At 42.9% G+C, this 23,584-nt stretch overlaps 1 protein-coding gene and 1 non-coding gene across 11 annotated transcripts in view; one reads left to right on the forward strand and one right to left on the reverse strand.

Moving 5' to 3' along the window:
• Window positions 1-891: 891 nt before the first annotated feature.
• On the reverse strand, window positions 892-998 carry LOC122707295. Its single transcript, XR_006344807.1, has one exon. It is a non-coding gene; the product is annotated as a U6 spliceosomal RNA (small nuclear RNA).
• A 5,040-nt stretch (window positions 999-6,038) lies between these two features.
• The window catches only part of WDR20 (WD repeat domain 20), a 64,270-nt gene continuing 46,724 nt past the window's right edge, over window positions 6,039-23,584 (forward strand). For 3 of the 10 annotated variants that reach the window (XM_043921618.1, XM_043921619.1, XM_043921626.1), the window contains exon 1: window positions 6,041-6,338. In XM_043921618.1, coding sequence (XP_043777553.1) covers window positions 6,090-6,338 — 249 coding nt within the window. In that variant the 5' untranslated portion in view covers window positions 6,041-6,089. Of the gene's footprint in view, window positions 6,339-23,584 lie in introns of all 10 variants that reach the window. The other 7 variants (XM_043921621.1, XM_043921629.1, XM_043921617.1 and 4 more) reach the window with 5 other exon arrangements.

A 23,584-nucleotide genomic window follows, 5' to 3' on the forward strand; every position in this document is an offset into this window, starting at 1 on the left:
TGGCTGAATAAAATCTGACTGCACGGATACACCACATTTTGTTTATCCATTTATCAGTTAGCGGACATCTGGATTGTTTCTAATTTTTGGCTATTATGACTAATGCTGCTATGTACGTTCATGTACAAGTTTTTGTGTGGACATGAATGGCTAGGTCATTGGTAACTGTTTAAACTTTTGAGGAACACTAGACTATTTTCCAAAGTGGTTGCGCTGTTTTCTGTTCCTACCAGCAGGATATTCGGGTTTGGATTTCTCCACATACTCATCCCCTGGTATTACGCGTCTTACTGAGCATAGCCATCCTAGTGGGTGTGAAGTGGGATCTCACTGTGGCTTTGATTTGCATTTGTCTGATGACAGTGATGCTGAGCATCTTTTCATGTGCTTACTGGCCTTCTTGTATATCTTCTTGGAGAAATGTCTATTCAAGTCCTTCGCCCATTTAAAAGCTAGGTTGTTTTTTTAAGTTGTAGGAGTTGTCTATACATTACACACACAATTATCTTATCAGGTACCTGATTTGCAAGTATTTTCTTCTATTCTCTGGGTTGTGTTTTCTAGTTTTGAGTTTTTTAAAAAACGTTTGAATTAAAAAAAAATACATGTTTGCTAGAGAACAGAGTTCTGGCTGTCAAGGGGGAGGGCGATGAGGGAAAGATGGAGTGAGAGCTTGGGATTAGCAGATGTAAACTATTTTACACAGAATGGATAAACAAGGTCTTACTGTATAGCACAGGGATTTATATTCAATATCCTGTGATAAACCACAGTGGAGATGAATATAAAAAGAATGTGTATATGTATATATACATATATAACTGAATCACTTTGGTGTACAGTAGAAATTAACACAACATTGTAGATCAACCATACTTCAATTTTTTTTTTTTAAATATGGAACGCTTCACGAATTTGCGTGTCATCCTTGCGCAGGGGCCATGCTAATCTTCTCTGTATCGTTCCAATTTTAGTATATGTGCTGCCAAAGCGAGCACTCAATTTTTTTTTTTTTAATTTAAAAATACAGATGTTTGCTTCATCTGAACTGCTATTCTTCCCCCTTCATTAATGTATGGTTTAAAGATGAGTATATTTTGTTGTTACTTTACTCCAAGATGTTTCTCTTTTAAGATCTAAATTCAAGTTTTGTTTCTATTAATACCTAATTGTAGAGTAATAATTTGGACAAGTCACTTCACTGCTCTCTTTTGTCATGTGTGGACAGGAGATAAGGGTACCTCCATCACCAGGTGGTACATGAAGACCAGGGTGTGTGGGAGCTCTTGGCAAAATGCCCACGGAGTAGGCACTTCCTTTAAGCGGCACTGTTGTTCAGTCACTAAGTCGTCCAACTCTTTGCCATCCCACACACCGCGGTGTGCCAGACTTCCCTGTCCTTCATTATCTCCCGGAGTTTGCTCAACTCCATTGAGTCAGTGATGCCATCTAACCATTTCATCCTCTGTCACCCCTTTCTCCTTCTGCCCTCAGCCTTTTCCAGCATCAGGGTCTTTTCCAATGAGTCAGCTCAAGTGGTCAAAGTACTGGAGTTTCAGCATGTCCTTCCAGTGAATATTCAGGGTTGATTTCCTTTAGGATTGACTGGTTTGATATCTTTGCAGTCCAAGGGACTCTCAAGAGTCTTCTTCAGCACCTTCTCCAGGGGATCTTCCTGACCTAGGGATTGAATCTGAGTCTCCTGCATCTAGGCAGATTCTTTAACATCTGAGCCATGAGGGAAGCCCCTTAGAAAACCCTAAAAGAGCTCTTTAAAAAGTACTTTTATTGCAAAGCATGTGTGAAATATTAAGTATTGCATCCACTTGATAACGGTTAGAGAATAAGATGCTTTACACAAGATCAATTTGTACATATCATAACTGAACAATTCCAATGGTGTGTCAGTTTAACCAGTCTGCACATCTGAAATACAAAGTTGGAGTGGTGTATTAAGGACACTACGTTACATGCTGTTTTCCAAATTTGTTTTCCATTCCCATAACAGTGTTATAAGAAGTACCAAGTCACGATGTGATTAATAATAGAATAAGCTCATCAACAAGCTAAATTTGAGAGATTGGTTACTGTATATAATGAGCCAGTAAAGAGCACCAGTGTAGTTTCTAAAGACGCTTGTCTGTGCCCATTTTTCTTTATAAGGTCGCTGTGCATGCGAGCTCAGTCATGTCCGACTCTTTGCAACCCCATGGACTAGTCATAGCCTGCCAGGCTCCTCGGTCCATGGAATTTTCTAGGCAAAAATACTGGTGTGGGTTGCCATTTCCTCCTCCAGGGAATCTTCCTGACCCAGGGATTGAACCCGCACCTCTTGGGACTCCTGCACTGGCAAGCAGGTTCTTTACCCCGGCAATCTAAGAAGCCCAAGGTCACTGTGGCAAACACTGTTTCTCTTCAAGGTTTAAAAAAAAACCAAAACACTGCTTTTCAGCATCTTAATGAACCAATCTCTGAGTTGGAAAAAACAACGTTTGGTCTAAAGTGAATACTCCTATGTATTAAGTTGAAAAAAAAATAGTATGCTCTTTTTCATCAACAAATATTCCTCTTCTCTCCCACCTCCTAGATTGTCCCACTGTGCCCATTCACTCCCTTGGTGACAGGATCCAGGCTTTAGAGGCCATCTATCAGCTAAGGACTGCTGAATACATGCACATGCTAGTGGGCTAGACTTCTATCCAGACCCGATTATTCAACTGCCTCCTGGACATTTCCTATTAACGCCTCATAGACATCCCACACCCAACATGCTCAAAACTGAGCTCCTGGTCTTCCTTTTTTTTTTTAGAATTCTGTTTATTTTCCTGGGTCTTCGTTGCTGCTTGGGCTTTTCTCTAGTTGCAGTCAGCAGAGGCTACTCTCTAGCTGCTGTGCTCAGGGTTCTCACTGCAGTAGCTTCTCTTGTTGCAGAGCTCAGGCTCTAGGTGTGCGGGCTTTAGTAGTTTTGGTGCTCAGGCTCAGTAATTTCGGCTTGTGGACTCGAGAGCACAGACTTGATAGTTGTGGCTCATGGGCTTCGTTGTTCTGCAGCATGTGGGATCTTCCGGATCAGGGATTGAACCTGTGTCTCCTGCACCAGCAAGTGAATTTTTTACCACTGATTCACCAGGGAAACCCTAATCCTCCTTTCAAAACCTGCTCTTAACCAGCCTTTTCATCTCAGTTCATGGTACTTCCATCCTCCAGCTGCCCATCGTGGGGTCATTCTTGACTCTTTCATATCTCCCACAAGCCACCTCTTATCTGCTGGGAAATCCCATTGAATTTACCTTCAGAATGTAACTAGGATTCTCTAGTCTTTCTTAACCTCAACTGCCACCACTTCTCATCCAAGCCTCCATCATCCTTGGCCTGGAATACTACTGCTAGCCTCTGAAGCAGCCTCCCTGTCCACTCATGTCTCCCTGAGTCTACTCTCAAACCAGCAAGCAAATGGATTCTTTTAGTTTTTATTAATTAAAAAAATTTTTTTTGGCCATGGCATGCGGGATCTTAGTTCTTCGATCAGGGATTGAACCCAGGTCGCCTCCATTGGGAGTACGGAGTCCTAACCACTGAACCATGAAGGAAGTTTCCCAAATGGATTCTTAAAGCCTGCAATTCTTAAAGCTTCCTCACTCACTCTGCTCTGGCCACACTGGCTGTCTTGCTATTCCTTGCACATGCTATGCACACTCCTGCCTTGGGTACCCTGTGGGATTTTTTCCCTCTGCTTGGTCAGCTCTACCTAGATCTTCCCATGGTAGGGCAAAGAGCTAAGGGTGATGGCAGAAGAGTTTGACTGGAATGGAGGAATCATGCAAAACAGAATAGTATGGATAATCAAAGTCATTGAGAGTTTTGGGGGCAAAATAATGTAGTATCTAAAGCATTGTTTCAAGAAAATTATCTTGGTAGTTGTCTATTCCAGGAAAGTTGAGAGAAAAAAAGTGAAATGAAGGAGAGGTATATTGCTAAGGAAAGCTATATGCAAGAAGCTATAATGACTCAACTTTGAGAATATGGATAAGATTTAGAGGCTGATGAATCTGAGGCACAAATCCATGTAAAAATGCCCGGTTTGAAACTGAAAATCAGTCAGGCCCAGTTATATAAATTTGGTGTTATTTATTGAGTTGAGTGTGTAGCAGGGTAAATGAAAAGAGGAAAACTATTAAATTTTTCAAAGGATTTGGATGGGACAAAGTGAACAACCTATTATTACTGTGATCACAATCAAATGTTAAATTTATATAGAATAAAACCTTAATAGAACCCTAAGGTTATAGGTATTATTGATAATTGAAAGTTGTGGTTAATTTGAGGGTTAATTTCTGCTAGCTTAGGTTTTTTTTTCTTCTCCAAGTATTATTATTTTTTCCCCCGTGGTAACTAAGGAACACAGTTGAATTATTTTTAGACGATTCAGGATGTCACTACCCTTCAAGGAGATTATACACATTTTCAACGTAAAATAACATAGTTATAGGAAATTGGGGGTAAATCCATGGGAACTAGAATACATTGTGGCATTTATAAAGACTTCTGATACCTATCTGACTTTTAGCAGAAGACATAACATCAGAACAATTGTAACACAAAATTTTAGGTGTTTTAGGAATCTATTCTTTAAGTAGGATTTTACTCTAGAGCTTTTCTGCCAACATGCACATCGGCTACGGGATGTCAGCGTCAAACGCATTATTACATCAGTGACGCCGTCTGCACTGGCATCTGCTTGCTTTGTGATACGTAGAATGTTTATGATTTAAACTCCTCTTCACAACATACCTCCCTCTACTTCTTTTGTGACCCTCCATCTATGATTTGTACTGAGGGAACAGAACATTGTTGGTGTAACAAATATTGGCCTCGCACTCCAACTCCGCGAAAGTCTATCAGAATGTTTATCACTTGAGAAACTCTCTTACTCTAGTGCAATATGCTAAGAAACCCAGGGATAAAAGGGTGATGGTTTAATCTGCGTGCCTGCTTTACAATCGAGACCGAGTACAGTATATCCCCACAACTACGTGGAGTAAACCATTCTGCAGATTCCACTTGAGCCTGATACAAAAATCAACAGCGTTCAACTTTATGAGAGCTCTTAATAAACTGTGGAGCAAGAGAAGGGAATCCTGCTTCGATTCAGTATCTGGTTCCCAAAGTCATTTCCCCGACCCCGAACTGAGCTGCTTCCTAGGGATGCTGTAGGAGCGTGCCCAGATCCATCCTCCCCTTTTCTCTAAACACCTGGTGGAGACAAACTTAAGAAACAGAAGCGCCGACACAACCTGCTTTCCTGAAATTAGCCAATGCTCACCACAGATAGGTATGCAGATATTTGACTAACAAACACAGATGTTACGTATCTATACGTCCATTCCCCGCCAATCCGTCTAAAAAAAGAAAAAAGATGAAGCGGCAAGCTGAGGTCCTTCTCGGAAACGGATTCTGGGAAGCGCAGAGGGGCTTCCTGACTCGCGCATCCAAACGGTCGCGCGGGGCAGCCTAGCGGAGGATCAGGACAGAGGGCCCGCCCCCTCCCAGACTCGGGGCTCCCCCGCGCCCTCCCCTGGGTCAGAACACTGGGGCTTCCGCGCTTGTTCGCCGCACCCCACGCGCCGACCCCGAATTGCCGGCTGCTGAAGCGGCTCCCTCCTCAGCCCCTAAAGGTCTCGGGACCTCTCAGGGCAGGGCCCGAGTTTCCCTCAGAGCCGCCAACCTCAGCCCGGCCGCGGCTTTCGCTAGCCGGCTCAGTCCAGTCAGCCCACCGGCCCCTACCCTGCACCGCAACACCTGCGCGCTTCTGGGGTCGCGCCGAGGCCGCGCCCGGCGGGGGGAGGAGCCTGCGGACGCCCCGCCGCGTGGAGCGCGCCAGGTGAGCACGCCTGCGCAGTCGGGCCGTAAACAAGCCCGCCCCTTCTCCTCGCCAGCCTCCGCGGGGCCGGCTCGCGGGTGGGAGGGGCCAGAAGGAAGGGGCGGGGGCGTGGTGGGGGGGAGGGAGGAAAGAGCGAGAGCCCGGGGACGGCGCCTGCGCGGTGGGCGTGATCCGGGCACTTAGGGCAGGATGAACGCTGCTTTCCAAGATGGCGACGGAGGGAGGAGGGAAGGAGATGAACGAGATTAAGACCCAATTCACCACCCGGGAAGGTCTGTACAAGCTGCTGCCGCACTCGGAGTACAGCCGGCCCAACCGGGTGCCCTTCAACTCGCAGGGCTCTAACCCTGTCCGCGTCTCCTTCGTAAACCTCAACGACCAGTCTGGTAACGGCGACCGCCTCTGCTTCAATGTGGGCCGGGAGCTCTACTTCTATATCTACAAGGGGGTCCGCAAGGTACCGACCGGGGGCGTCAGCGGGACTTCGCCCCGGCGTGGGCAGAGGTCGGGGGCAGGGCGGTGACAGCGGGAGGCCGGGGTGGCCGCCGGGGTGGCCACCGCTCTCACTTTGGAGTGGGCCGGTAACTCCACCGGAGTGCTCCTGAGGAAGGGGGGATTCGGGAGGAGGAGAGTGGCGGCGGCGGGGGCGGTGGAGAGGGGCCGCGGGTGTGGGGCTCCGGCCGGGAGGCCCCCGGGAACGTGTGGGGCCGGCTGCCGCCCCTCCGGCAGGGTTTGTCAGGTTCTGACACGGCCGGGGAGCCGGGCCTGCGAGTCCCCGGAAGAGGTGGGGTGGCCGTCTGGTCGCGGCTTGGGCCGTCTCGCCTCCCGGGGCGGGTTGCGAGTCCGGCTCTGGGTGAGAGACCAGGGGCGGCTGGGGGCAGATTTGTAAGGCGGAACCCGGCCGGGAGGCGGAGGACTCGGTCAGAAATGGACCGGCTCGGCACCAAGGGCCACCTCACCTGCTGCCGCACCGCCGCTCACTAGGAGCCTCTTCTGCTGTTAACACTTGGCAGTTTCCAAAAAAAAAAAAAAAAAAAATCATCCGAGGGAGGCCGGCTGTCAACTTGTCTCCGCGGAGGGAACCTTCCTTCTGAAAGATTGTTAAGGGAGGGGTCATCTTGTCCCTTACAGTATGGAACGGAATGAGGACCACACTTGGGAATGGAGGAGATGTTTTCAGTGAACTGAGCTGCTTCCTAGGGATGCTGTAGGAGCGTGCCCAGATCCATCCTCGTCTAACAAGTCAGACTGTATGTGCCCAGCAAGGGAGGGATATGCCTTAAAAGCTGCTTCACAAGAACCATTATTCTGGGCGGGCGATTTTAACAGTAATTCTGGCAAGCATGTAATCATCCTCTTAAAGTACCTCTTTGAAAGAAGGAACTTATTAGAACTTTTCTTTCATTGACTACGTAACTGTGTTCTCATTGAGAACTGCTTACTTTTGAGGTACGCCGTCTGGGAGTTGACTCTTGGGAAAATGAGGAAATTAATGCCCTCACCAGCGCCCCCCACCCTCCCCCCCGCCCCCGACAGCACCTGGGCGTGGGAAAAGGTGTTAACAGATTAATTTATAAATGGTCAGTTAGTGTGAAAATAGATTGTATGTATTGAAGGGTGAACGTTTCCCAGGATATACTGTGTCCAGAAGCAGTGGGTTTTTGCTTGGTTACAAGATCTAGGAATGTGGCAGTGGTATCTAGGTAGAGCAAGTTGTCTCATTAGTTCTAGGTGAGCCTTTCTGTTAGTGTCTGTGCTAAGTATACTACTGTGTTTGAGGTATCCTGTTGTAAATTACTGCAGGTAAATCGCTTGACTTTGTTCTCTTACAGAATTGGAAGTCTGAAGTAGTTAGTAGTCTAGGAGTTGAAGTTTCTAGTCATACCCTCAACTTTGTCGCTGGCTTGTTGGGCGGCCTTTAACGAGTTGCTTCACGTCTGTCTGCAGCTCTTTAAGAGAGAGGATTGCAGTACAGCTGTTGTGATTTTTAGCATTATGACTATAATGGACTTTAAAGGCCCCAGACATTCAGTAGGTGTGAAATACAGTTCAAATAAGCGTTAAGAGCATCTGTCAAACAGGAGCGTTTATCTTGACATTGATGCAGTGACTGAAAGGATCAGCTTTTTCTCTGAAAATAAGTTTAGAATTTTAAGTTATTAAATTGATTTACAAAATAATTTAAAAGTGCCTAAAAGCTAAATATATTGTCACTAGTGTAGACATTACCTTAAAAAAATTTTTTTTTCTTCTAAAATATGCTGTTTCTGAAGCATTTTAGTGGCAAACTGTATCTGTACCTGGTATCTCTGGTTTGCATCATAAAAATAGGTCTCTTGCCTGGAAGTATCATAATGGTGCCTACTTTTAGTCCTACTCAATGAAGGATAAACTACAAGATCTTTTCAAAACTACACCAAAAAATGATTTTAAACAAGACAAATCTTAAACATGTAAATGAGCCTTCAGCTGTGTAATTTACTTGAGCACATTAACTTTTCTGTAAAATTTCATTTTCATGTGGTAATATCTTGTGGATACATTCGCATTATATGTTGGACATTTAAGCTCTTTTCTAGCCACTGTAATTTTTTAAAAAAATCATGTCCATGAATGAGTTTGCATTTATTTTCTGTTATTTCTGAGTATAACTGATTGTTTTTATGACTCCATTTTCTGATTTTAAAACATAGCAGATACTTTTCCTTAATTAAAAAACCTTAATTAAAGGTGAATTAAACCTTAATTTAAAAAACTTCAAATTTTACTTTTTGGGGTTAGGAGTTATAAATCTGTTTTTGACATTTCGTTGTTTTAACTCTTTAAAAGTTTTTTCCTTTGGGGCATACAAAGTTTTACAACAATCAGATCATTTATGTCATTTAGAAGATTTAAATTGGATGAATACATTCAACTTAAATCTGACTGTGGGTCTTTTATGTTATTAAAGTATAGTTGGTTTATAGTATAATATTAGTTTCAGGTATAAGGCATAGTGATTCAGTATTTTTACAGATTATACTCCATTAAAAGTATAAGATAATGGCTGTAATTCCCTGTGCCATACAGTATACCCTTGTTTCTTATTTATTTTATACATCGTTTGTGTCTCTCATCCTGTACCCGTAACTCGCCCCTTCTGCCTTCCCTCTTCCCTTTGGTAACTGCTAGTTTGTTTTATCTGTGAGTCTTTATGTTTTACATAGATGTTCATTTGTATGATTTTTTAGATTCCACATGTAATATGTGATGTCATACAATATTTGTCTTTTTCTGACTTATGTCACTAAGTGTAATATTCCCTAGGCCCATGCACACTGCTGCAAAACTAGGTCTTTTAAAAACCTTAAATTGTGAACTCTGTACTGTCATTCCTGAAAGCAAGTGTGGAGTCCTGGGGAATTAGAGTAAATGAGGAGGTAGTCAGAGACCTAAGCTGAGGAGTGTAATCTTGGCCCTGGGAAAACACAGGTCAGTTGCTAGAGCTGAAAGGGACCTTCAGTTTATGGAGTCGCACCCCTTTGGAGAAAGCCAAGGCTAGAGAGGATGTGCAAACTGTGAATCAGTTTTTTTCTCGAGGTAAAAAATTCATGACAAAGAAGCACAACTGAATCTAAACAGCTGTCTTAGTGAGAAGAGACTGATCTAGCTTTTTGGTTGCACAGATAACCGTGTACTTCAAGCTCTTCAGAATTTACCCCGGCATTTTGCCCTGTGTAATCTTATTGAATCTTGCAATCCTGTGAGGTAGATAAAAGCATCATTTCTTTTCAGAACCAAAGTTCCGAGTAGGGTTTCTTGTGTGAAAACATCTAGTTTTATAAATTTATTTTTCTGAATTAAAAATAATATGGACACTGATTTAATACTGAGGGTAAACTCATTGTTTCAGCGAAGATTTAAGTGACTACTATGATGATAATTCTACTCGGCAAGGTAATGTGGGATACCAAAAGACGAGTGAGACCCTACCCTTCTACCCAAGAACTTTCAGCTACTAGCTTTCTTTATGGCATACTTTGGTTTCCTTTTTTTTTAAAAAAGAGGTTTCAGTATAAAGATGCCAAGGTACTGGGCTTATTGTACCAACTCTGATTTTATGGAGATCTGTTTTAGCATAAATGTGAATGCCGCCACTCAGATTCCTGCTTGAGCATCACTTCTCAGCATATCCTTCTTTGAATTCTCAGTCTAGATCAGTTTTCCCCATTATACGTTTTTATAGCATCCTGTACTTTGCCTTTCTAGAACTTTTCTCAATTTGTAACTCTCTATCTCTTCTAGAAACAAAGCTCCCTTAGAATTGGGTGTCTTTTCTGTTTTCTCTGTTTTCCTACATGGAGTAGACCCCTACAGTTAAATTTGTTGAGTGAATGACTGGGTAAAGCGTCCATGTCCATCTATGTCCTACTTTAAAAAGCTCTTTAGGGACTTCCCTAATGGTCAAGTGGTTAAGAATATGCCTGGCAATTCAGGGGCCCTGGGTTCAATCCCTGGTCCAGGAACTAAGATCCCATGTAAACTGGAGCAACTTAGCCCTCATGCCACAACTAGAGAGAAGCCCGTACACAGCAACAGAAGATCCTGCATTCGACAACTAAGACCTGATGCAGCCACATACATTAGTTTAAAGAACGATCTTTAGGTGCTGGAAGATATATTCAGTTTTAGGCCCAAAATTACCAGGTATCTTTAGTAGCTCATATCTTTTAAAAGACATTTTTATTTTATTTTTTTAAATTAAAAAAAAACTTTTTTTTTTTGCTGAACTACACAGCTTACAGGTTCTTAGTTCCCTGATCAGGGATTGAACTCAGGTTCCCGGCAGTGAAAGAGCCGAGTCCTAACCACTGGACTGCCAAGGGATTCCCAAAAGATGTTTTATTTTATTAAAAACTGAAAGTATTTTTTCATATTTATTTTTATTTATTGTTTGGCTGCACCGGTTTTAGTTGCAGCAGACCAGGTCTTCTGTCTTCACTGCACAACCTGTCAGCTCTCTCAGTTGCAGCAAGTGGGATCTAGTTCCCTGACGAGGGATCACATCTTGGCCCCCTGCGTTGAGAGCCACAGAGTCTTAGCCACTGGGTCACCAAAGAAGTCCCCTCAAAAGATGTTTTAAATTATTGTTAGTTGGTAACAAATTTATCTCTTTATAACTGGGAAATTATGTAGCAAGAGACAGTGAAGTGGTGGAAAGCAGCCAAATGGTGCAGGTTACTTTTGATCTGCTTCTATCAAACCATGTTACCTACCAGACCTATGTGCTGTCAAACAACTTTTCAGGTTTTTAGAAAATATTTTATTGAAGCATGATTGATTTGCAGTGTTGTATTAGTTTCTGGTGTACAGCAGAGTGATTCAGTTATCTATATATATGCCTATATACTTTTTCATATCCTTTTCCATTATGGTTTATTATAGGCTGTTGAATGTAGTTCTCTGTGGAGGACCTTGTTTACCCCAGTTTATGCCTTCCTGACCCCCCCTGTAGAACAGTTGTTTGTTTATGGTTGTATGGTGCTCTGGCTCTCGGCTGCTGTGCGCGGACTTTCTCCAATTGCTCTGAGCCGGGGCTCCTTTTTGGTTGCGGTGCTCTGACTTCTCCTCCTCTTCTTGCAGAGCGCAGGCTGCAGTAGCTGTGGCTCGGGGGCTTACAGCGTGTGGAATCTTCGCAGACCAGGGGTGGAACCCGTGTCTCTGCCCTGCATTGGCAGGCAGATGCTTAACCCCTGGACCCCCAGGGAAGTCCTCCTCCTTTTTAAATTGAATCAAACAAGTTTTTAAAGCTACACTCAGAATTACTTAACATTCAAAGCAAAGAGCCTTTACATTTTGCTTGCCATCTTAAGATTCTGGGCCATAGATGTACTGTCCAGAGATTGAAACAATTCCTACAAGAGATGAAAAGTAGAATTAGATGGTGTCCAAGGCCTTTTCGGTTAAGAATCTGCCTGCAATTCAGGAGGCCAGGGTTCGGTCCTTGGTTTGGGAAGATCCCCTGGAGAAAGAAATGGCGACCCACTCCAGTATTCTTGCCTGGAAAATGCTATGGACAGAGAAACCTGGCAGGCTACAGTCCATGGGGTCGCAAAGAGGTGGACTAAGCAACTAAAACACATACAAGGCCTTTCACTTCTTAAAATTGTATGATTCTGTGCTCAGTGATTTTTAAATGAAAATTTATCTTTGTACTGGGGAGGTGTCTCCTGACTTGGATTCATTGCCTACATCTTGAATGGGAATTGGGAAGAGTGGGGTGTGTTGTGAAAGCGGTTGAACATATAGTGATTCTAGGTCTTTATTGCTAGAAAAAGCTTGGGTACACCATGCTGAGATGAAGCTGGGGTCAGAAGGTCAGTTAATAATAATAGCCAAAATGTTTTTTGAGATGGAGTTATCCAGGACAGTTATGGGTTGACTTGAGAGACAATGAGTGTTCTGTATAGGAGATACCAAAGTCTCTGTGTCAAAGACTGCAGGACCACCTGTTGGTGACCGGGGGATTCATGCTTCACGTGGGAGAGTGAACTACGTGCCTTTTAAAGCTTTTTATCCACAGACTGGTCTTAGATACTAGATTGCTCTAAAAGAAGGTCATGTTCACATCCTTCTCCCCATTTGTATTTTCACACTGCTCTGCTCCCCATTTATTATTTAGAAGAGGCTTAGAAGTTTGGAATTTTTTTTTATATCAAATTCACTTTGAGAAATTTTATACTTAGTTTAGTAGGGCACATATGGAATTGGATGAAAATCTTTTTTTTTCCCCATTAAGGGCCACTTAATGACTTCTGAGGTATTTATATAAAGATTAATTTATTTGACTATAGAATCATCTGTACTGAGGGGGAAGCATGTTTATCGCCTAAAGCAGGCTTGAGAAGCTTGCCTGTGATACCCTGGTCCCCTTGGCCTTGAAGAGGAGGATGGTGCTGATACTTGGAGAGGCTACATGGGTGGATGTGAGCCGTGGTGAGAAGCTCCCAGAGCGTGTCAGTGAGAGCCAGGAGCTAGGATGATTGTCAAATCTTTCAGCAAATATTTGTGGGGCGTACCTCCCAGATACGTGGTGCTAGATACGTTTTTGTTGTTCAATCACTAAGTCACATCCAACTCTGCGACCCCATGAACTGCAGCACGCCAGGCTTCCCTGTCCTTCACTCTCTACAAGAGTTTGTTCAAACTCATGTCTCTTGAGTCAGTGCTGAGTATAGACAAAGTCTATGCCCTCAAGAAACTTGTCACCTATATGTATTATCATTGAGTTAATCATCTAGTAACTTTAAGTGTTTATTCTACTATGGTAGAAAACTTGAGCAAGAATCAAAACGTAGTGGATTTTGTTGCTGACTAGTTTGGCTATAGGCCTAAAGAACCTTATTTTTAAAATAAATGTAAAGATTTTCATAGTCTGGTATTGACTTAGAGACCATTTTAATTTATATCTCAGCTAGGTTAGTTTGTGCAGAAATACGAAATGTGGTCCTATTTGTTATTTAGGAATAGACATCAAAATTAGAAATAACTTTTATTTGGTAGACATTCTCAATTTTAATTTTCAGGGCATTTAAAATTGAGAGTATCAATGACAGGTTATCCTCTGAACATTTGGCATCTGTTTTTCATAATGAGTACAAGATATGTCTTGTTTTGGAAGAAATAATCCTTATTCATCAAGCGTTTTTTGCTGAATTGCTATATACAAGTTACTACTATCTCTTGTGGGTGACATGAAGGTAAATTAAGATACCTCCTATCTGTACGGAACTTGTATTTTCGTCTTGATAATTGTAATAAAAGTAGAAAGTGCTCGGCACATGGCATAAGCAGTACACGAATCAGATGGAATTAAGGGGTAAAGGTGAAGAGGAGAGGTGTTTCTCTGCCAAGTGGAAGAATTCTGGGTTGGATTTCAAATAGATGATTTGTCCTGAAATGTGTAAATTCCAAAATGTATAGCCTTGTATTTCTCATTTCAGAAATGCTTTGTCTTCATTTCTGATTGAGCCTTAGTTGGCAGTTACTCTTACCTTTTCTAACCCTTTCCACTTATTTATTATCAGTTTGAAATTTTTATTGGACTGTAGTTGACTTGCAGTGCTTTGTTTCAGGTATTCAGCAAAGTGGATGTGTTACATATGTGTCCACTCTTTCTTAGATTCTTTCCCCGGATAGGCCGTTACAGAGTGTTGAGCGGAGTCCCCTGTGCCGTACAAAAGGTCCTTGTGAGTTGGCTGTGTTATGTTTGGTAGTGTGTACATGTCAGTCACAACCTCCCAGCTTATCCTGCCCCCAGTCTTACCTTTCAGCATTTTTACCAACTTCACTGCTTCTCTGCCAATTGGTAATTTGTAAACTGAGTAATGTCAGTTCTATTTTGTAGTATGGAATTTTGAACAGTAGGGTAGATTGTATTAATACTAAAAACAAGTCAAATCAGCCTTGCTACATTAAAAAAATTATATTGTTTTATTATATTTTTTGTGTAGTATAGTTGCTTTACAATGTTGTTAGTTGTTTGTTTTAAGTTTTTGGCTATGCTGGGTCTTTGTTGCTTTTGCGAGGGTTCTCCGTCCCCTGCCGTGAGCAGGGGCCGTTCTGTGGTGCGGTGCTCAGGCTTCTGGTCGCAGCGGCTTCTCTCGTTGCAGAGCACAGGCTGTCATTGTGGTGCATGGGCTTAGTTGCTCTGCGGCGTGTGGAATCTTCCGGGATCAGGGATCCAACCAGTGTCCTCGGCATTGGCGGGCAGGTTCTTATCCACTGTGCCACCAGGGAAGTCTTGTGCTACATTTTATCTTGTTTTGTAGCAGAAGGAGAATGTACTTGAAACTGTAGATTTTTACGAGGAAGAAGCAAGAACCATTCATGAGGAAGGAATTTTTAAGGTTTTTATATTTTTAAATTAAGAATGGGAATATTTTTAACATATTTTCAAGTAACCACATTGTAGTTTATCCCTGTGACATTAAACTGTTTTTCCGTCGGTTGGTTCATGCCAGGCTCGCCAGTGCAGCGGGGTGGGGTGGGGTGGGGTAGGGTGGGGTAGGGTGGGTTGTGTGTGTGTATGTGTGTTCTTGCTACAACAAAACTGGTCCAGTTGCTCATTATCTACTTTAATTTTTGTTTCAGAGGCTCTGTATTGTCTTAATGTTTCATTTAGTAAATGTTTGAGTGGTTTTAGGGGCTTTCTTGGTGGGTCCAGCGGTTAAGACTCCGAGTTTGCTCTGCAGAGGATGTGGGTTTGATCCCTGGTTGGAAAACTTAAGATTCCACATGCCGCATGATGCCGTCAAAAAAATTTTTTTTGAGTGGTTTTATGTGAGAAGCAGTATACTGGACTCTGGGAAATCAAAGAAGTGTGAGTTGATCCCTGAGCCCAGGAGGATTATCATCCAACCAAGGAGATAAGATATTCACACACTTACTCTTTCAAGATTCCAGTGCCTGCTCTACATTGTTGTTGAGACTGAATCTCTTGCGGTCAGGGAGCCCACAGTCCAGTAGGATGATAAATGGCTTGTTCCTTCATCTAACATGTATTGGACCTGTAAGCCCAAAGACAAATAAGACATGGTCCCTGGCCTAATGTGACTGTAATCAGGTGTTAAGATTAATGAACAAATAGTGGTGAGGTGTATGGTGTCTGCTATTTTAGACAATATTCACTTACTGGGGCTTTTTTTTTTTTTTTTTTTTTATGGCTGCAGTGTGAGGCTTGCAGGGTCTTAGTTCCTTGGCCAGGGGTTGAACCCCAGGCCCTTGGCACTTAGAACACAGAGTCCTAACCACTGGGCTGCCAGGGAATTCCCTGGGGCTTCTTAATCTGATTAAAATTTAGGAGGTATGTCAACCTAGATGGGAAGAAATATTTTACATCTTTATTTTTAACTGAACTTCTGAGTTTTAATGTGTTCTTCAATTATGAACATAGGCAACAAATCACATAGTAACAGACCTGTGACTTTATCACCAGTGAAAATCACAGGTGTTTGCATATCACATTATGGTTGTTGCAGCATATCAAATATCATTTATACTCATCACTACCTTGAAATTACAGTAGTTAGTGGATCTGCTACTAGAACCCCATTAGTGTGAAATAAACTTTAAAAAATCCTAAATTTGTTTAATATAGTATAACCATTTTGATTACCATTTTAATATAATCAGTCTCCCTTGTAATCTTTTTTTTTTTTGGCTCTTTGTTGCTGCACATGGACTTCGCTCTAGTTGTGGTGTGTGGGCTTCTCGTTGCAGCGGCGTCTCTTGTTGTGGAGCATGGGGTCTAGAGCTCGTGGACGTGGTAGTTGTGGCTCACAGGCTTAGTTGCCATGGGGCATGTGGGATCTTAGTTCCCAGATCAGGGATCGAACCCATGTCCCCTGTGTCACAGGCAGATTCTTAACCACTGGACCACCAGGGAAGTCCCTCCTTTATACTCTTCTCTATTAAAAACATTATTATGAGGAATCAGAAAGTTTTATGAGTACAGAAAGTTTAAGCATCCTGATTAGATAATCTTGGCTGACCTTCTTCAGAGAGTGTTGTATGTGTGATTAAATGAGAGGAGGATAACTGGCAGCTTCTGTCAGGGCACCTTTTTGCTCTGTGAAGAGGTCTCTGTGGCGCCTGTGGAGGGCGGTGTTTCACTCAGCAGCTGAGGGTCTGGAATTCTGAGTTGGCGGTGTTGTGTGCTGCTTTTGTGGTCCTCCTCATGGTTCTGCGCCCTTCTGCCCTAAATAGAGGCGGAGGTACAAGAACTGCTCCGCAAGACGGACTGTGTTTCTTTTGGTTCCTGGAGTAGATGATTACAGTGTAATGTTTACTTGTCTCAAATGCAGTGGGAATTTAGGTTTTAACAGGTTACATTTGGGCTGAATTCTGATGGGTGGGTGGGCTGAAGATGGAGAGGATTCTGATGAGGGGCCTGGGAGCCCAGCGCCTGAGAATGTGGCAGTTGATGGCTCCTCCTGAAAGCGGTGAGTGGCTCCTGAGGGTTGAAGCTTGTGCAAGTCTTGGGAAGATAGGATTATCTTCCTTAGTGAGTGATGGTTTAAATGTTGGATATATCCTAGCTTCCAGAACTTTCAGTATGATTTTTTGAAAGTTTTTTTTTTTTTTACTGTATTTTCATTCTTTTGATACTGCTTCTGCAGGAACGTATTATTCCTGTTTTAGTTAGTGCTTCTTAAAGTTCCTGGAGTGTTATCCTCTTCCAGGACTCAAGCCGTCAGATCGTGTCATGCCAGGCCTCATTGGACTCTCCCCACTTGCCTTCAGTTCTCAGTGATTCTAACTCCTGCCACCCTGCTGCTCTCTCCAGCACACTCCTGTCGTAAATGCTGGGACTAATAGCTCTAACTCCCTTTGCCCACACACTCTGTTCCAGCCCTGATTGAATCCAGTTCTACAGCAATCATGTTGTTGTTCCCGCCATCTTGAGAAAGGAAGGGAGAACCCTTTCTGGCCCCACCCGCTGCCTACAGGTTCTTTGTCTGGGGCAGCTTATTGTTCAGTCGCTCAGTCCTGTCCAACTCTTTGTGACCCCATGGACAGCAGCACGCCAGGCTTCCTTGTCCTTTAGTATCTCCCAGAGCTTGCTCTGACTCAGGTCCATTGAGTCAGTGATGGCATCCAACCACTTTATCATCTGTCGTCCCCTTCTCCTACCTTCAGTCTTTCCCAGCGTCAGGGTCTTTCCCAATGACTCAGTTCTTCACATCAGGTGGCCAAAGTATTGGAGCTTCAGCATCAGTCCTTCTGGTGAATATTCAGCTTGATTTCTGTTAGGATGGACTGGTTTGATCTCCTAGCTGTCCAAGAGACTCTCAAGAGCTAAACCACAGTTAAAAAGCATCAGTTCTTCAGTGCTCAGCTTTCTTTATGGTCCAGCTCTCACATCTATACATGACTACTGGAAAAACCATGGCTTGGACTCTGCTGACCTTTGTTGACAAAGTAATGTGTCTGCTTTTAATACACTTGTCATACCTTTTTTGTCATACCTTTTCTTCCAAGGAGCAGGCGTCTTTTAATTTCATGGCTGCAGTAATTTTGGAGCCCAAGAAAATAAAATCTGTCACTGTTGCCATTGTTTCCCCATCTATTTGCCATGAAGTGATGGGACCAGATGCCATGATCTTTCGTTTTTTGGATGTCGAGTTTTAAGCCAGCTTTTTCACTCTCCTCTTTCATCTTCATCAAGAGGCTCTTTAGTTCCTCTTCAGTCTCTGCCATAAGGGTGGTGTCATCATACCTGAGGTTATTGGTATTTCTTCCGGCAATCTTGATTCTAGCTTGTGCTTCATCCAGCCCAGCATTTCCCATGATGTACTCCTCATAGAAGTTAAATAAGCAAGTTGACAATATGCAGCCTTGATGTACTCCTCCTTCAATTTTGAACCAGTCTTGTTCCATGTCCGGTTCTAACTGTTGCTTCTTGACCTGCCTACAGGTTTCTCAGGAGGCAGAGATAAGGTGGTCTGATATTCCCATCGCTTTTAAGAATTTTCCACAGTTTGTTGTGATCCATACTGTCAAAGGCTTTAGCATAGTCAATGAAGCAGATGTTTTTCTGTGATTCTTGCTTCTTCTATGATTCAGTGGATGTTGGCAATTTGATCTCTGGTTCCTCTGCCTTTTCTAAATCTAGCTTGAATATCTGGACATTTTCAGTTCAGGTACTATTGAAGCCTAGCTTGGAGAATTTTGAGCTAGCATGTGAGATGAATACAATTGTATGGTAGTTTGAACAGTCTTTGGCATTGCCTTCTTTGGGATTGGAGTGAAAACTGACCTTTTCCAGCCCTATGGCCACTGCTGAGTTTTCCAAATTTCCTGACATATTGAGTGCAGTACTTTCACAGCATCGTCTTTTAGGATTTGAAATAGCCCAGCTGGAATTCCATCACCCCACTAGCTTTGTTCGCAGTGATGCTTCCTAAGGTCCGTTTCACATCGCACTGCAAGATGTCTGGCTCTAGGTGAGTGATCACAGCATCATGGTTATCTGGGTCATGAAGATCATTTTTGTATAGTTCTGTGTATTCTTGCCACCTCTTCTTAATATCTTCTGTTTCTATTAGCTCCATACCGTTTCTGCCCTTTATTGAGCTCATCTTTGCATGAAACGTTCCCTTGGTATCTCTGATTTTCTTGACGAGATCTCAGCCCCATTTCTCAGCTACTTCTTGCACTTCTCTGGAGGCTCAGATGGTAAAGAATCTGCCTGCAATGCGGGAGACCTGAGTTCAATCCCTGGATTGGGAAGATCCTTTGGAAGGAGGGCATGGCAACCCACTCCAGTATTCTTGCCTGGAGAATCCCGGTGGACAGAGCCTGACGGGCTACAGTTCGTGGGGTCACAAGAGTCGGACACGACTGAGCAACTAAACCACTTGATGATGCATGTGCTCACTAAAGTTGGAGAGGTGTGGTCACTACAGCTCCCTCCAATTCTTCCACTGTCTCTTCACACTTAATCCAAATTATTCTATCTTCCTGCCCTCTATTGTAAGTGTTCAATTCACTGAGATTTGTTTTTTTAAGTAAACTTACTAAGTTGTGCAATGATTACTATAATCCACTTTTAGTACTTCAGAGATTGTTTTGAATTTTAATTTTGTGTAAGTTTCAGTTGGGCTTCAGAGTGGTGCTGTGGTAAAGAATCCGCCTGCTGATGCAGGAGACTCAGGTTTGATCCCTGGGTTGGGAGATCCCCTGGAGAAGGCTACCCAAGCTCATCAAATTGTAAATGTTTAACACAAAAAGTGCAGTTCTTTGTATGTCAGTTATACCTTTATAAAGTTGTCAGAAATAAATTTATTTTTATATTTTAATTATGTAAACATTCACTGGCTCTAATATCAAGACTACAAAACATGGTTATGTTCAGAGACCTCTAGCTTCCAATTCTTTCTGACCCCTTACTCCATTCCCTTCTTCTCCCTATAATCACTTTATTCATTTCTGACTCATCTTTCTGTTATCATAAGAATAAGATGACATTTGAGCAGAGATCCGAAGGAATTGAGGGAGCTTACTATGTATGGTATTTTGCATCTTTGTTTTTTGGTTTTTTTTGCTTAAAAATATATACTGGAGATCTTTCCGTATTAGTAAATCGAGAGCTTCACTTTCTTGTCATTGCTTTATACTCCATGCTGTGGATGTACCCTAATTTATTTAACCAGATGACTCTTAACTGTTAATGTTTTTTAAATTACAAATAAGGCTGCAGTGAATAACTTTGCATGTGTATTATTTTGCATCGAGGCAGGTATATTTGTAGTATGTATTTCCAGAAGAGTTACTTCTGAGTCAGAGGGTAAATATGTACATGTTTTTAATAGATGTACATGTTTTTAATAGATGTCTTCAAGCCTCTGTAGGGAGGGCGTGTGCTGATTGTACTGCACCACAGACTCACCAGCAGTGTGTCCCCAGACTTCTGCGTTTGATATGATAGGTGAGAAATTAGTATGTTTGTTTTCTCCTTGTAACAAGTGAGGTTGAGCATCTTTCTGTTTATTTAGGGTGAAACAGATTTCCTCTTCTATGAACTGTTTCATATCCCTTACCCATTTTTCTTTTGGGTTTTTGGACATCTTGATTTTTCTAAAAGGGGGGTTCTTTATACATCTTAGGAGGTGTGTCCTTTGTCTATGATAACGAATTAACATTTTTTTTCTGTCTCAGTTTGTCATCTATCTTGTAGCTTTGCTTAAGGGTGTGTTTGTATTTGTTTTTGCCATAAAGAATTTTCGTATTTTTGCAGTTAACTTTATAAATTTGTAAACTTTTATGATTTTTTATAATTTTGAGCCACAGTTTTATTATTTAGGTGTTAACCAGTTGCTATTCTCCAAGGTTTAAATAAGAGGGGAAAAGTTTAACATTTTAAAATTTAGGTTTAACAAAGTCTATGCTGGAAGCAAGAGATGAACATTAGAGTGTGTTGTACAAGAAATTGATACAGATAATGATTTACCAGTAGTTTTAGGATTTAGCATACCTTGAATATATTATAATGTTAGGTATGTTTTGTTTTGCAAGTAGCAGGAAGCCCAACTCAAGTTTAAACTTTAAAGGGGGATGTGTTGGCTTATGATGCTGGAAATTCCAGAGGTAAGGTGGACTTCAGATGTGAATTGATTAGGACATCAGCTCTATTTTGCTGATCATCTATGTATTTTGCTGTCTACTGTGTGTCATCCTGGCTTCCGTGGCAGAATAGTGATACGGGTTCTAAGCTTCAGATTTCTGTACCGCATGGCCCACAATGAGAGCCAATATCCAGGATGAGAATAAACAATTTTAATCACTTTCTCAGAATAAGGAGGATTGTTTCATAGAAGCTCTCAGCAAACTTCCTTTGACTTCTTGTATCAAACTGGGTTACCAGCTCATTCTTGAGGCCAAGAAAATATGCAGTGTTCAACTGGGAGTCCTGATTAACTCACGGCTTTCTTAAGGGGATTGGATTATATGATATCCTGATTGCTCTGGAGCTGCAGTGTGAGTAGATTCCAGACAGGAGAATAGGTCTATAGATAGATACAGGGTGGGCAACCAAGAGATGCAGGCTACACTGAAGTCAGGTGACCCAGCCGTAGTAGACACAGCTCTGTCCTCTGGAGAAGAGCTCACAGTGAGATGAATCCGTAAAGCAGGGAACACAGCACGCTGTAGCTGCGTGCTGAGCAGGGCTTGGGCTGTGCAGCGCTTCTGCATGCCCTAGAAGCCTCTGTTTCCCTTGCTCCTGCTGTTTGACTGCTATGAGTGTCCTCCCACCTCTTCACAGTGTTGGAGATTTTTGTATGAATCTTTGTCTCCTCCCCTGAACAGTGAATCGTGGGGGCAGAAATCATCATCTTCATCTTATATCCACTGCAGTGCCTATAACTGTTGTTCAGTCACTCGCTTGTGTCTGACTCTTTGTGACCCCATGGACTGCGGCACGCCAGGCCTCCCTGTCCTTCAGCATCTCCTAGAGTTTGCTCAAACTCATGTCCATGGAGTCGGCGATGCCATCCAACCATCTCATCCTCTGTCGTCCCCTTCTCCTGCCTTCAATCTTTCCTAGCATCAGGGTCTTTTTCAGTGAGTCTGCTGTTCACATCAGCAGGCCAAAGTATTAGAGCTTCAGCTTTAGCATCAGTCCTTCCAATGAATATTCAGGGTTGATTTCCTTTAGGATTGACTGGTTTGACCTCCTTGTAGTCCAGACTCTCAAGAGCCTTCTGCAACACCACAGTTTGAAAACATCAATTCTTCAGTACTCAGCTGCCTTTATGGTGCAACTCACATCCAAACATGACTACTGGAAAAACCATAGCTTTGGCTGTATGAAGCTTTGTTGGCAAGGTGATGTCTCTGCTTTTTAATATGCTGTCTAGGTTTGTCATAGCTTTTCTTCCAAGCAGATTAAAAATCTTTTAATTTCGTGGCTGCATTCACCATCCACAGTGATTTTGGAGCCCAAGAAAATAAAGTCTCTCACTGTTGCCAGTTTTTCCCCATTTACCATGAAGTGATGGGACCAGATGCCATGATCTTAGTTTCTTGAATGTCAGGTTTTAAGCCAGCTTTCTCACTCTCCTTTTCATCTTCATCAAGAGGCTCTTTAGTTCTTCTTCGTTTTCTGCCATTAGGGTGATGTCATCTGCATATCTAAGGTCATTGGTATTTCTCCTGGAAATCTTGATTCCAGCCTGTGCTTTATCCAGCTTGGCATTCCTCATGATGTACTCTGCATATAAGTTAAATAAGCAGGGTGACAATATACAACCTTGACATACTGCTTTCCCAATTTTGGACCAGTCAGTTGTTCCATGTGTGGTTCTAACTGTTGCTTCTTGTCCTGCCTACAGCTTTCTCAGGAGGCAGATGAGGTGATCTGGTAGTCCCGTCTCTTTAGGAATTTTCCACGGTTTGTTGTGATCCACACAAAGGCTTTAGCATCGTCAATTAAGCAGAACTAGATGTTTTTCCGGAAGCCTATACATGGTAGGCACATTGTGTTCGATTTTAAATGAATGAGTTGGTTGAAATTGCCCTCCGCTAAGGCCTTACTGGAGTAAACTCAGTAATCTCTCAAAATCCCTGTCACAAGACAGGCCTGGTTCCTGTTTGTTGCCAAAGCTCACAGAGGTAGGCCTGCCAACCCCATGTGCATTGGTTGAGAGGCTCTGAGAAATTAGTCACAGTCTCGGATCTTGTGCTGTTAAGAGTTCTTGCAGGCTGACCCAGGAGGCAGTTGTCTGGTGTCTTGATTGCCTGGAGCGTGTTTTGTTCGGAAGCAACCACTTCCTTGTCCTGGTGTCTTGGAGGAGTGCTCACACTCTCCCTTCCAGTCCCTTCTTATGTCCCATTCAATTCTAGGAATTACACAACTCCTTACATTTTTTTTTCCCCTTCTGGATTTTGGAATAGCTAGCAAAACTGAGGGTAACATTAGCTCAGCTGTTAAAAAATAATGGGGGTTGTTCTTGGGGCTTTCCTTGGTGTGGCTGCAGTTTGCAGTCCGAGAGATCTCAGAGGGCATGGCACAGGTTGAGCCGAAGGGCTCCGTCAAGTCCCTGCCCCTGGGTTGCACAGCAGGCTCTGGATCAGGCCTCCGTCCGCTTGCCATCCCTCCTGGCGTCCCTCTGGAGTCTCTGCCCTTGGACTCAGGCCGCCCTTCTCTGTCTTCCTCGTGGC

The sequence above is a fragment of the Cervus elaphus genome, chromosome 13, assembly GCF_910594005.1.
Source record: "Cervus elaphus chromosome 13, mCerEla1.1, whole genome shotgun sequence".
In the NCBI taxonomy this organism is placed as follows: domain Eukaryota; kingdom Metazoa; phylum Chordata; class Mammalia; order Artiodactyla; family Cervidae; genus Cervus; species Cervus elaphus.